The sequence below is a fragment of the Apus apus genome, chromosome 3 (assembly GCF_020740795.1).
Source record: "Apus apus isolate bApuApu2 chromosome 3, bApuApu2.pri.cur, whole genome shotgun sequence".
Taxonomy (NCBI): domain Eukaryota; kingdom Metazoa; phylum Chordata; class Aves; order Apodiformes; family Apodidae; genus Apus; species Apus apus.
The window spans coordinates 16,391,073-16,406,427 of NC_067284.1; the positions used below are offsets into that span (position 1 = coordinate 16,391,073).

General features: G+C 36.8%; 1 protein-coding gene across 1 annotated transcript in view; it reads left to right on the forward strand.

The window, feature by feature from the left end:
• IMPG1 (interphotoreceptor matrix proteoglycan 1) overlaps window positions 1–15,355 on the forward strand; it is a 57,247-nt gene that overhangs the window by 5,420 nt on the left and 36,472 nt on the right. Inside the window, exons 2-6 of the mRNA XM_051613940.1 lie at window positions 6,043–6,273; window positions 10,959–11,125; window positions 11,342–11,370; window positions 13,908–13,975; window positions 15,096–15,187. Of these exons, the coding sequence (XP_051469900.1) occupies window positions 6,043–6,273; window positions 10,959–11,125; window positions 11,342–11,370; window positions 13,908–13,975; window positions 15,096–15,187 (587 nt within the window). The remainder of the gene's footprint in view (window positions 1–6,042; window positions 6,274–10,958; window positions 11,126–11,341; window positions 11,371–13,907; window positions 13,976–15,095; window positions 15,188–15,355) is intronic.

Sequence of the window (15,355 nt, forward strand, 5' to 3'; positions counted from 1 at the left end):
AGCTTTGTGATACTTGTGCAGGATGTTTGCTAGTGAACATCATTCAGCTAAACACAGGGTCTGCTAAGGTGCAGGCCTGGAGCTGATCCCCATAGCTCTTTGTCAAAATTAGATGCCCAGGCCTTATTCCACAGGTAGTTACTGTTCAGTGAGATTTAAGAATTACTTTCACACAAGCCAACATACCAAACAGGAGTTACCAAGCTCATAATTGTCTATTCATTTTGAGGAATTAAAATTAATTAATTTTAATATAAATGCCTTAAATCTCTTCCATTCTTTTAGGAATGCAGGCATTCTCCTCTGGCCAGTGTTCATCTTCTGAAGCTAGGTATCAGTGTTAGTCCCTTATCTTTCAGCAAAACATCCCCACAATATTGGATACTTCCCCCTGGCCCAGCAGTTCACTGGCTAAGTGCACTAAACCTGAGGAAGTGAGATCAAAACTGAGTTCTCTCCTGTGCCTCAGCTACCCCAGTTAGCTCCCAGATAAGACCCACTACCCAACAGGATGCATTCATTGCTGGGGCCAGGTCCCCTCAGCAATTCCTTCTAAAGTTCCTTCACTGTGTGCATTAAGAATAGTTAAAGAATATACTGGATCCAAAGATAAGTACAAGCATGACATATGATCTTGTGTTTAAGCACTGATCTCTCAGAGACAAGTCCAGAGCAGATCTAATATAAAAATATTAGTATTGATTTTTCTAATATGACATTTCAGTTTTTAAAGCCATGAGCCTTCACTGTGGTGAAAACAAGCTTGGAAATGTAATGCAAACACAGTCAGAACTATAGTGTCTGACAAAGCACTGGCAGCAAACAGCCCAGAACATCAGCCAGAGTACAAGGAAAGACCATCTACTCTCACATCTGCATGAGAAGATAGAGATTGTTCGATGCTTCTCTGGGAGAAGATAGGTGCTGCTCTTAGTACTCATATGTAGGTTCTAGGCTACATTTGATGATAAGGCCATGGCATATTTTAATTTGTCCCTGTTCATTTAAGACCCTTCAATCCAGTCAGACCCTTCCTATGTAACTGGAACTGAGGCAACGTGGCTTAAAAAATTTGAAAAGGAATATAAGGAGAGGACATGTCATGTCACTGTCTCTCACTGGCAAGTGCCATTAGAATTTGGGGTTCTCACTGCTCTCATTAGAGGAGGAGACTGACTAAGTGAAGAGTCCAGGAAATCAGTTCTCATTGTAACTTCCATGCTCCATCCAGTGTTTACACTCCTCAGTCCTTTCAGAGATCTTAGGATCAACTTTCCATAACTAGTCATCCTTTCATTACTAGTTGACTTATCAACACAGGGGTGGGTTGGCCTTGCAGTATTTTTAATCAGATCATGACACATTTATGGGATTTTGTTGAATTAACACTCTTTGATAAGTTTTCCTCTTGTCATATGTCAGCAGTTCCCCTTAAATAAGTTTCAACTTTTTATTAATAATTATTTTATTGTGAAGGCAAGATGTCTGATTCATCAATCAAACATTCATCCTAAAAACTTATTTTTCAGACTAATCTGCTTTTTCATACATGTCAAACCTTGTGATGATTTTCTTGATGAATTATTCAGACATCAACAGTTTTGTCTTAATGTCATCTTGAATTTTGCTGCTGAAACCTTTAGTTACCATTCTTTTAAATTCTTATCTTTGTATTCAATGACATCATAATTTTCCAAGGTAAAATCAAACTAAAAGTTTTTATCTGAATTAATGCTGTAGGTAAATGTTCCTACACAGAGATTGCCTACATTGCTGAAAAAAAGCCCCATACCCATATGAAAACTGGAGTCCTCCCAAAAGTTATACTGTTAACAGCTAGAAATTAATAAAGCTGTATAGAAAAGCCTCCACTACAGTTATATAAAAAAATGTGAATACAATAGGAATACACCCTTCTTAATCCAGTGTTTATAGAAGCAAATAAAAGAAAATACCATTGACCAATTATCTGCATGGCTTTAAACTTCTTTTTATTTCCTAGAATCCAGTGAAATAATAATGTACTTTTCATCATGCAGATGATTAAAACACATAGGCATTCTCTGCTTTCAAATCTATTTCTCCTGCCTTGTTTTTTTTGGTAATGCAGGTGTCAAGAGACAAAGTGTAGAGACTTGGCCTAATTCTGAGAATTTCAGATTTTTAATTTGAGAAATTAATACTGTTTAACTGCCTGAAAACAAAACCTGAAGAACAGTACTATGTGCTTGAAAGACCTGCATAGTCATCAAAGCACATTTGATTAGGTCCCATACAAATAAGATTGCAATATAACACTTAGAAAATTAAATTATTTTTACATCTTTTGTTATATTTGCCTAAGTTCAGGACTAGAGGTCAGGAACTCCAAATTTTAATAATGTCTGACAGTGACTCTGGAAATCACCATGTTAAATCTATCTCAACTTTTTCCCTCAAACATGCCCCCTGGAAAACTGGGACAACATGCAGATTCTTTCACGTGAAAATAAGGAAGGAGAGTTACAGCTTTGTGTAAGGCACCCTGGAGATTAAGTAAAGCACAGTTAGAGGTTACCAAACTTCAACAGTTATCTGTCCTTCAGCCCTATAAACATCAAAGAAAATTTAAAATATTAGACACACCTTCTAAAGATAAAACCTGAGACAATCACTTTTGTGAAACAACAGAGCTAAATAAAAAAGTCATATGGGGTAGGGTAAACACTAAATACATCAGAAAAACAAGATAATATTCTTTGTATTTTTTACACAATCAAATTATGCATCCTGCAAAATTTGTACCATTCCAATTTACTCAATTATTATGTTGCATGGTGAAAAGAAAAGTGAACAGCTAATATATATGCGTTGAATTTCATAATAGCACAGGTCTTTTTAGGTATTTTTTTTCTCAACTCAGGATACTGAAATCCACACATCTGAAAAGGTGAAGATGGAGGCATATTATAGTAAAGCACATGGTTGAACCATCTGGGAGTCTTTAGGTTAAAATTTGTCAGTTCAGAATTTCCACACACAGGGGAAAACACAGGTCTGAAGAATTATGAACAAATAATGTTTGTTCTAATAGACAGGTCTTCTTCAATTCACATTCAGTAAATATTAAAAAAAAAGTATAGGACAAATGTGGAGAAATAAGTTTATGCTTCCTTTAATTCAAATTTTGTGTAAGTTTAACAAAAGAGTAATTTCAAGAACTGATAGTAATAAAAGGTACTATTAGAAAGGGAAATTTCTTAACCACAAGATACAAATGTAATTAAACCTACCATAGTAAGCATACATAAGCAACAAGTCCCTCCCACACCAAAAACAAACAAAAACCCACACAAAAAACAACAACAACAACAAAAAAAAACAAAACACACAAAAAAACTCAGAGATAACTGGAAGTAAATAATATATGGTCACGTTCTTAGATTGAGAAATCCAAATAGTGACCCTAACACAGAGAATTGGAAATCATTACAACAATCATTTAAAAATCATCTCCTTTGTCAGTCTTATGAATAGTATAACTCTTAATTAAAGTTAATGACTTAGGGGTAAATCCTGGCGAAGAAGCAAATCCTTCAAGAAGACCTCTGCTCCATACAAAAGCTATCAAAGAGCTTAGTGACAAAATCCTCTGCCCCAGTTGGTCAGAATGCCTGGGTAGCTGGGCTACCACGGTTAATATAGCTTGTGAAAGGTAATAGACTTACAACTGTCTACTTTCCATGTAGATTTTTAGTATTTTCTTCTAGAGCATTTCAAGGGACTGCTTTGAGATTTCAGTGGCATTGGATTTTCCACTCTCACCTCATATATCATTCAAATATATTCAGTGTCTCAACAGTGTTTGGTCACTTGTGGTTTCTGATGGACCCAGAGCCATGTTTGCACAGGTTTTGTGTGGTTTTATATATTCCTTTTAGGCAGTTTATGGTTCACAATCTGATATTACTGTGGAAAAATTGCTTTAATTTCATTGAATAAAAAAAACACTATAGGCCTGCATCATCATTTTAGATTACTTTGCAACAATTAGACAGTTACAGGCCTACAGGTTGCTGCCTTGGGCATGCTTACAAAGCAGTAACGATCTCCTGTTGCCTTCATTGTATAACTTCCTGCCTTTCACACAGTATTAATCGTAATCAAGGACTCAACTTTTACCACATCAGAGTCACATCAACCCCATAATATATATGTCATTATTATGATTTCTACACAGTAAGCATTGGATGTTCATTCTGAACTTAAATAAGAAGTAAGAAATATGTACACACGCATATATGTGTATATTGACACATGCAGTAGAACTTTTCCCATTCTTTACTTCAAGTACTATCCCATTTGTAACAGGATGCTTTTCAATTCTTTTTCTTTTATCATTATCTGCCCACTTTTCTTTAAACATTTCATTAACACAGGTTCAAATTGTCAGGATAATGTTTTTACCTTCCTTATTTTCTTTTGATTTGCCTAAGAACATGATAATTAGTGTTTGTTACATGGAGCATAACATTTCTTCTTTCTTCAGTAAAATGATAATTTTTTACTCTTAATTCTTTTATAGTATTACTCTCACTGAACATGTTGCTTCTGAACTCTATTATTTCCCTTTATTCTTCTTTTACAAGTTTTGAAACCATTCTTCAAAGTGATTTTTTCAGTTGATTAGCAGTAATGAGGTACATATTTTCTTCCTTAAAGCTCTTCAATTATCCACAAATTTTACAGGTTTCTTTCAAAGCAGTTGTTTCAAAACTTGTTTTATTCTGTTTACAATTTTCCTTGGTTTTTTGTCTGTAGTGACGATATCAAATGCATGAAAACAAAACAAAAAAAAAAAGGTATTTCCAAATTAACTTTAACACTTTTCTTAAGATGAATGCAAAATTTTGGAAGATAATCTAATAGATACTAATTGCTCCTGTCACACAGTCCTCCAAAATGCTGTATTTCAGCTCATTTAAATGTGTACCTTATATGCTATTTTTATCATTAACATTTTTACATTCAATTTAGCTGCCATGTCTTAAAATACTGTGACAGAAATACTTCAGAAGCTGAGCCAGATGAGTCCTGAATTTTTGTGTGCCTTTAAAGATGGAGGTTCCTAGGCTTGAGGCTATTTTGACATTCTAGAAGTATTTCCATTTTTCATACCTGAATAGCTCCATAAGTCAAACTTAAGTTTAGATATTCAACTCCTACTCACTGATTTCAGCTCTTTCTACAGTAGCTGTTTTGGACTGTTGTCAGGAATAAAGATCTATTGAGATACAATGTTAGAGTGTTTACAACACCTGTCATCCAGTGGCAAAGAAACATAATTGTGGTCTGTTCTGATTAATATTTCAGTCTATGTGAGTGAAGGATAAAGGAGTGCACTGTCGAGTAAAACAGAGAGACTGGAAATAGCTTTCTTCCCTCAAAGACAATTAAACTACTGTTCAGCTTTTGGAAGCACTTCATGGTCCAGTTTTGGGGTGGGCTCAAGATTACAAACCTAATGTGAAGGGAGATGTGCCTTGAAGCCCAAAAGAAAGATAAGAATATCTTAAAAGGGTACAGATTCAAGGTACTAGAGTTTCTCATTTTACTTATCTGCTAGCATAAACACCTTGATTACAGTGTAAGCTGATACAGATATGCTTCACCTTCCCCAGGCTGTAGGCTGTTACTTAGCACTGTACTGTAAATTTCCCTACAGGGTGATATGATCACAAATAAGATGCTGTAGCATTAAGTTCAAGCACTTAACCATCCTTTGTGGATCTAACCCAAAGCCACTTTTGAAAACAAGATTTAAGGCTTCTGAAACTTCTACCCCGTGTTCCAGGAGCAGGTACTCATATACATGGAAATTACTTACTCAGTCTTTTGACATTTCTCCTCAGCACATTAAGTCAGCCAGGGCATTGACACCAATATGATTTAGCAAAAAGAACTCTCAGGTTCATGCCGATTTTCCAGACATGATCTTGCACTGGATACCTACTGCCTATACAATGTATGTTTATGTACATCATTATTTTTTATCTTTTCCAGAAGTCCCTAATAAAATAAACCGTGAAGCCAAACATCTTGCAGATGCCTCAGGATCAGAGAAAACAGAAAGAGCAACAAAAAGGTCCAGAGTATCAACCATAAGGAGGATATTTGACATGGCAAAACACCGAACAAAGAGGTCACCCTTTTTCTCAACTGGTGTGAAAATCTGCCCACAAGAATCAGTGAAGCAGATTTTAGCCAGTCACCAAGCTTACTATAGATTAAGAGGTAAGACAATGATTGTACTTCCTCATTGAAAGTATTTATTTTAATTGGGGCAGCACATTAATTTTCCAGAATCTTATTCTTTAGATCTAGGCAGCATGTTTGCTACTTGCTTTATGCTTTATTTTTACATAGATAATCAAATGTTACAAGTACATCAATATGGTTCAAGACAGACAATTACCAGAACAGAACAAAGCAGTACATTCAAAGGACAAATGAATTTAGTGTAAGAGCATAGTGTTCTAGCATGGCAGAATGTCAAAACCAAATTATGCTTGCACTACTGTGTAAAGATGTACTGTTTCCTTTCTCACAAGTGCAGCAGGTTCCATCATTTACTACTCAGAATGAATGCCACCAGCTCAAGACAAGTAATGAAGCTATTCATTGGTCATTGCACAAATATATTGGTGTATCTTCAGTTATATAAAATCTGTGGCAGTGTTGGTATACTATAAACACTGAGATAATTGCCAGCAGCTCATGCAAAGACTTTAGTCTTATGTTTCCAAAGTCTATAATGTTTTTTCTGTCCCTTCCCAATTAATTCATTCCCTCACCAGCCCTTTCTTTACATTCCTTGATTGTAGAGAGCCTATAGAGTTACCACAAGAATTTTAGGCCCCTGAGAGCATGGTGCAAATAGCCCTCTGTTTTTTATATTTCTTCTCTTCCTCCCCACACCTCTCCTGGTCTGGCTCTCTGTGGCTGATCCAATTTGTATTAGAAAAACATATGGTTTTGTGCTGCAGCCAGACAGTCCAAAGCTAATTCTAAAACCAAGTCAGCACTTCTGGGATGCAAGGATCTAAGGCAAAATCTACTCTCTAAATCAATTTTGCTTATTTGTATTCTATACTGGTCTCCAACCATTCACATACATGAATGTAACTTGCCTGCTCATCATCTCTCTTTCAGGGAACCAGCTAGTTCCCTCTGAAATTAAACCTGGAAGTAGAGCTGCAAAACTTCTACTCCAACTGCCACTTGCTATAGGCAACATGGTCAAATTGCACCAATGTCTGTAGCCATTCCTATAGATACACACATATTTGGTATCCTTTATAGGATTGCATTCCAACCCAAGGGGCATTAAGCAGAATTCTACAGAGGCAGATCCAGAAGGCTTTTCTTTGATACTAATTAATTTTGGAAGTCCCTAAAACTCACTGGTTACATCTCTGGTTGGGCTTAAAATAAGCTATCCTGAGACAGGCTGGTATCATTAACCTGAACACAAAGAACTGCAACTATGAGATTTTCATTTAAAATCTGCTTTTTTAAAATTATGACTATGCTACCAACTTTTTTGAGAGCAGCACGTCAGCTGGGATATTGTCCTCTGTAGGTCTTGTAGTGCAAGCAGATTTAAACTTATATTTCCTCTTACCCAGCAGAGTACCCTACACTCATCCAATTCTTTAAGTAAGTATTATCCAGTTTTCCAATTGAAGCTGAAGTACTTCCCAAAAAGTAAGCAAGACAACTGGTGACAGCAGCTGAATAGTTTTTACACTCATTCAGAAAAAGGTGTTTCTGCTCCTTTGAATAGTTGCACATTTTCTGTTATAATGCCCTTCATTAAAATCTAAAAATATCTTGCCTTGAAAGAAAGATCAGGACCCGAGTTCTGCCCTCCCAGCTGAGCATGCTAATTTATCTGATGAAAGCAGTCAATGAAAAAAAAAATCTCAAAGTGAAAATGCGGTGAAGCAAGTGTTCTCCTTGAAGATGTAACCACAGTACAAGCCATCATGACAAGATAATCTGGTAGCCACACAGAAGACTTACATCTTATGCCTATCTGTGGACAGTCTTACCTTCATTTTGTTTTCTAGACATACCTTTAGGTCATTCTTTTCTGTATCTAAAGTCTAGGAGATATCTTGCACCCCTCCAAATCCCATGACACATTACAAACTGTAATAGCACTGTAACAGCATCTCTCCTCTAGAGATTTTTATTGCTTAAGAAAAATTACTCATTTTTTTAAACATGTATATGTATATATATATATATTCTATGCCTTTAGGAATGAGCACACAACATAAAGCAGCTCGGATATAGGAGCTCAGACAGCTGCTATTGGATAACCTGAGCCTGCTGTGACCCTATACCACCTCTGAAATAACACTCTCTAGCTTAAGTCACTCCACATGTGGGGCAAACTGGGAGCATGCATGGAATCAGCTGCAACGCCTCCTCAGCTGGCCATGTGTCATGTTTATCTAAACCCTGGTAATTGGATTACTTTTCATCAGGTAGTACATCTTTATTCAGCAGTTACTGCTCAGAAAAACAAATACCAGAGCATGGTGAGAGAAAGATAATGGAAAGTAGCCTTAACTGCTAGCTCAAAACGAATAAATCTCTCCAAAAGACAGCCTGTTACTTTTTAATAATCTGACCAAATCTGCTCCACATGCAGCTGCTCTACTGGGAGGGCAGGTTGTTTCTGAGGTATTACTGAGGTGGCCTACCATGGCTAGATGAGTACACCCCTGCAGCAAGTTTAGAGAATATGTAGAGAAACTGATTGCACTCATTTCAGAGACACCAACATGTTAGATAATGCAGATAATTATCTCACTCTAAACCAAAGTGAGGATCAAGTACACATCACAGTAATGAACTTTGGAGAGTGAAGTGCTAAAAGCAACAGCTTTTAAATTGCTAGCAAGCCTTTGTTAAAATGGCTTTTTCTAGTATGTTTGAAAATCTCCTTTTCTAAAAGCATTTAAATATAAACAGCATTTTGAAGAAGAGTCATCCTTCATCTTGAGTGCATGTACACTATGATTTTAAAGCCAGAAATACAGCTGGCTTTTTTGACTCTTAACAATACCAGAGGAATCAACAGGTAGTGACAGAGACAGCCACCCATGAACAGTAAGGCAGAGTGATAGCTGAGATAAGCTGAACTGCTCCTGTTCAAAACATATTGGTTCTAGCAGCCTGTGAGCCATGCTGGTTATCCTACAACACTCCAGAGGACAACATGCACAAGTGATTTCAACCTAAAAAAAAAAAAAAGTGGAATCATGGAATTGGCAGAGTTGGAAGGAGGGACCTTTAGAGATCATCTAGTCCAACTGCACCACTAAAGCAGGATCCCCCAGAGCACATTACTCAGGACTGCATCCAGACAGGTCCTGAATATCTCCACAGGAGGGGACTCCACAACCTCCCTGGGCAGCAGGGGGGGGGGGGGGGGGGGGGGGGGGCGGGGAGTTGGGGGGGAAGAGAGAGAATTGGAGAATTCAGCAAGATGTAAAAGTGCACTCAGAAGTGTAGCCCCATTTAGCCATCTGTGACTCTCAAATACTCAGTTCTGCAGACATATCTAAGACTTGTGTTATCAGAATTATCAAGGGAAAGTAAACCCTATAAAGTTTTTCTGAAAAGTCATTTTATAACCTAGCTGCTGCTGCTTTCTGCCCTCCTTCATGTACTCATTCATGTCATGATCCACACTTGCCACGCTAGAGATCAAGGTCTTTGAAGGAAGAACTTATCTTTTACAGGTTTTCCTCAAAATGTCTGACAGAGTTCTGACTGATATAAAATAGATCCAAAAACTGGACACCAAGCTTGAATATGCATGCTAATATATCTTGTAACACACTACAGACAAATTTCACAACTTTCTTGCATTAGTAGACAGCAGAATATGTAAAACTATTAGTCTTCTTTGTTATATTATGTGTTTCACATAATCTCACATCATTAAGTCAGTTTGCATCCTGTAAATGAAGCTCCCTTAGAGCTATTCCTGAATACCACCTTTTCAAAGTCTCCCCCACTGTCTTAGTCTCTTTATGCTCATTTTTGTTTCCTCAAATGATGCAGACTGCTATTGTTCTCTCTGCAGCCACAGTACCTGTTAATCTTGTCTGATTTAGCCTGGCATTTATCTGGGTGATTCATCACCATGGAGGAGATCTTTAACATTGAACAAATTACTCCGTACAGTGCAGAGAGGAAGGAAATCATGTTCTTTCCACAGGAATTTTACCTATGCAAGTAATTCCAAAGGTGTTTAAAGAAACATTGAAGCATGTACCTGCTGTAGAATGTCCTTAACATTTTTTAAAGACTCATTACATTGAAAATTTGGAATATAATCAAATCACTTTAGCCTACTGCATTTAACATTTTTTTTCATTAAAATATTTTGTTCTATGTGTGGAGAATATTAAAATGTTGAATATGTTCTGTTTAGCTTGTTCTATGCATAGTTAACCATACTACCATGCAAAATCATTGCATACAGTTAAAATTATGATTATTCAAGTATGACTGCTAGCTTATTTTTTTCTCTACCTCCATGTTGTCTCTCACTGGAACATCCAGTACAAATCTTTGCATGTGTGTACCTTGGAGGTGAAGGAAGTGTGTTCTCTGTCTGCTCATTATTCATCATGATGATGTCAGGTCAAATTAATCTCTTTTTAAATGAGGGATATTAGCAAACCTTAACTCAAAGATGGCTACTCCTTCAGTATAAAAGCAAATGACTGTCCACTCAAAAATACATAAAAGATCTAAATATCTAAAAATATCTAGAAGCTGGATTTGTTTGCTAAGTACAGTAAAATGTTTACATTCTGAATCACTTTGAAAAGGCTTTCAAGTTCAATTTTTGGTACAAAGCATCGATCCCCAGCCCCTTTCTTCTCACTCAGTCTGCCAGGAAGCTGTGTGGGAAGCCTTTCGTATTTTTCTGGATCGGATTCCTGATACTTCTGAATATCAGAACTGGGTTACTGCCTGCCAGAGGGAAACCTTCTGCATATTTGACATTGGCAAAAACTTCAGCAATTCCCAAGAGCACCTGGAAATAATTCAACAGGTAAAGATTACTGACATTTGGTCAGAAACTGGGGGGGGGGGGGCTTCCAAGTCCCTCTCCATTTGCTTGTATAAGGGCAAAGTATTGCTCAGGAAAAGGAGGGGGCATATGTTAGAAAGAAAACATAGAATACAGTAAACAAAAATCTAACAGGCTTCTGGTCAATGGTTGGATACACCCACTAGTAAAATGCTGTTTTTCTTAATCTTTTCGCAGCGAGTAAAACATAGAACCTTCCAGGAAAGGTAAGTAGCACAACTAGAACATTGCCACTTGATATTACTGCTTTTTTTAAAAGAAGATACGTGTAGATGTGCATGGATGTGAACAGATACACAGATAGCACTGTGGTGTATTTAGTGTGTGCTTAGAGATATGTGTAAACTGTATGTCATAGTACACAGCAACTGAATCACAAATAATGAAGGTGGCAAGATGTCTGAGTTGCCTGTTCCCTTTGAGACACTCCAGAACGTCTTCTTAGACTAATGCAAGCTCAAAACCTTGACAGAGCCACGGCTTTGCATTAGACTAGTGACAAATTATTACCCCTAATTGCTATAATTCTCAGAAGGAAAGTCAGAGGGCTTAACAAAAGTTTATCTTGGAGACTTCGTTAAGCAATAATATGAAAACTCTATGCCTTTACCTTTCTCATGTATTTCTACAAGTCATGACAGTGTTAAATACTGTGCTGCTTTATTCTGTAAACTCTTGGGAAAAAAGTGTGCTCCAGGCAATGCTCAGAAGTCTAAAAACAGCAGGATTAAAGTTACAGTACTAAACTCTGCATATAAACACTGTATTACAGCCAGGCAAATAATTGTCCACAGTTTCTCTGATTTATGTGGTATTTCTTTCTTTCAAATATTCTTAGATTTTCAGGTGTAGCAAATAATATTTTCCACATATATGTTATACTGTCACATGATCACAGAGGTCTTATTCATTATGACATGGGAGCTTTGAGTGTTCGTCTTTCTCAAAATTGTATTTTTAATAATGTAGAGCCTAATTAAACTCCCCTGGAAGTCCAGAGGGAGGTCTTTTCACTCAGTCTAGTGCAAACAGTAGCAGCAAGGCAATAAGTGAAGTGGCTGATCTCAGACTTCTTATGCTTTGTATGAACAGCACAGTTTTCCCTTGACACAATTCAGAAGCCAAAGTAAATTCTATGAAATTACTAGTATTTTAGGTAGAAATACAAGCAGCCATTGTTATGCATTGTTGGACTTCTTCAGCACTGCGTGGCTTGGGAAACATCTTCTGTAGATGCCACACAGAGAGATCTGTCACCAGTTAAAGACACAACAAGTAATTAGTTAAAATTGTGAAAATTACAATCATTATTATTACAAATAATACTTTAGTTCTCACCACACAAGGTATTCAGAGGATGTGGCAAATCAGGTGTTGTGTTCTTTGTCTATGTTATTAAACATCTGGGTGGGTCCCGTATAGAAATGCAGTGCAGACACCTTTTCTTTTTGTGTGACCAGTTTCATGTTGTCTCAGTTAACACCACACTTCGTATTTACAGTGTCCATAGTTCTTTCACTCATATCAGTTTTCACAAACCCTCTGCCTCTGTGCACTTCCATAATAATAGCTATTTCTATAGAAATTTTGAGGAATTCTCTCCTCATTAATTTCTATGATTGAGCTTTGTATTTTATGCTGTGTTTTTTTTCTACCCTCTACTTAGAACCTGAAACAACAGAAATTCTTCACCCCGTAATTTCAGGAAAGAAAAACCTCAAAATGTTACTTAGAAGATTCTTATCGAGGAATCAAAATGTTTCCAAAAGCTATAAAAGAATAAAAATTGGGATTTAGAGCAAAAAATATTCTATAAGCTTAACTACAGGAGTCTTTAACACATCTATTATAAAATGTACTTAAATATACATAACCACTTCTATTTTTCAGGCTAGCTAACAGTCTCAGTTCCAAAATTTATTCAACAGCAAATGACTGTAAAGTTTATAACAGAAAATAATAACAATACCAAAAAAAATGCAGACATTCCATACATCATACCCACCATATTCTTACTTGAGTTCTCAGCTGTCTGCCATGGGGACCATGGTAGGCATTAACCCAGGAATATTTAGATCAAAACAAACATTCCTACAATTAATAAATCTCAATCCAGATAATCCTTATGATATTATAATGCAGGCTGATGACTGAAAAATAAGTTCACCCATCCTCTTCTCACACCAAACCCTATGAAACACCCTAGGAACAATTTGGGCTCTAAATGTACAAGCAGCCCAAAGCCCTTACTGATTTACCTTGATAGGATGAGATATAGCTAAGGAGGCAATAGCTGGTTTAGATAATGCATAAGAAGTCTTGCTTCCATTTTAGCAAGTGGTCAACCATTCATAGACTTCAAGGACAGAAAAAGCAGACCCTGTGCACTGATTTAATCTCTGTGACCCCATCCCTCTGACTGCTTGGAGAAAATCAGTCATGAAATCTCATGAACAGACTCCTGACAGGATTAGTAATCCTTAGTGAAGGAATATATCAAATCATTTTTTCTCTTCATTGTAAGTGCAAATTCTGTATTGAAGAAGAAAGGAAATACATGAACTGTTGAATATAAAATATTATCTACTGCTCCATTGCCTGTTTAACCAGCTTGTTAAATATTCCATGAGAAATAACTTCTCTCATTTAAAGTACACTTAATATAGAGGGCGTTTTTTACACCCTTGCCATTGCCAGTATTGCATGCTGAACACTAAATCTCTCATTTCTATTTGATTGATAGGAAAGATGAAATATCCACAGAGAAAACAGGTGGCAAAAAGCTAGAAGACATTCCTTCCCTTTCTACAGGTAAAACAAAATCTGCTTCCTGTGTGTCTGCCCATTAAATAGAATTGCTAAAACCAGTGATTTATAGATCTTAGAAGGCTGTAATTTAGTGCACGGAGCAGAAGCATGACAAGTTCAGTGAAGTCCAGTATTTTGCTAAAGCAAAATAATGTATAAGAAGCATTTGTCATTTCTTTACAACGTGTGTTACTCAAATGTAGCATTGTAGGTTTGTTTCACAGTCTTTCAATGCATATGTTTTCCTAGTTACACCCGTAAAGAGCTAATTTTGCTTCATTTACGAAATAACATTTATAGTGTTGTCTAACTGTAATTTGCTAGACAAAACAAGCAAGCAGATGAAAATAAAAAATTACTTTAGCCAGAAATTCACATTAATGCCAGGACATTAATTTCAGCAGATTATTATTCCCATTAGACCTAACAACAGTGCTGTGCACTCCAGTTCTTTAAAATATTAGAAATTTATGCTGTAATTTTTATTCATTAATAAAAACCTGCAAATATGAGCATTTTTGTTCAAGGCAAAAAAATCCTGCATGCATATTTTTATGAGGTTTAGATATGACAGAATCTTATCGAAAGTGACTTCCAGCATAGTAATTTTGCTTCTAGCTGGAAAACTCTTTCAAAGTCTCTTGTTATTTTAAATTGAGCCCCAAAGGAACATGGCTATTGTAGAGACAAAGTCCTCAACTGGCAAAAGCAAGCTGAGATACTTGGTGATACATAACGCAGTATGACAGGAAATCATCAAATATTATTTAATTCACACCATTTCACTGCTGCAGAGTCAGTGCCATTTTTGCCTTCAGTCTCTCTCTCACACACACACACACACACACACACACACAGCACTGCTGCTGTGTTGACCTTTGTCGCGAGCAGGTACTGGGGAAGAAAAGAACAGTTTCCCACAACCCGGAACTAAATACTGTCCAGTGTATAAAAAGTAGCAGCTTTACCCATGCCATCAGTCCTGACCACTTTTCACTGACATAGGCTTGGCTCAAACACACCCTCCACAAGGAAAGCTTCTACAGCAAGACTGACCAGCAGCGAAAGAGGAAGATTTTTGATGTGCAAACCTGTTGTCTGATTTTGCTTTAAAACCCCTCAGGCTCCCTTGGGACACCCATCTCTCCAGATGCACCAGTACCTAATGGCACACTGCTCAATGAAATTGTTGACACGAAGACACCTCCTGTGAAGGTGAGGGAAGCCTGTTTTCCTATCTCACTTTTTCACTCACCTGTTCTTTTTGAGCTCAGCTAGCAGAAAAGATCTGGAAGCATTATAAACACTTAGTGCTTGTAAACTATTTTTGCTCTCTGTTACTAGGACTGAAGGATTTTATTATTATCTGTTCTGTACTGGAAT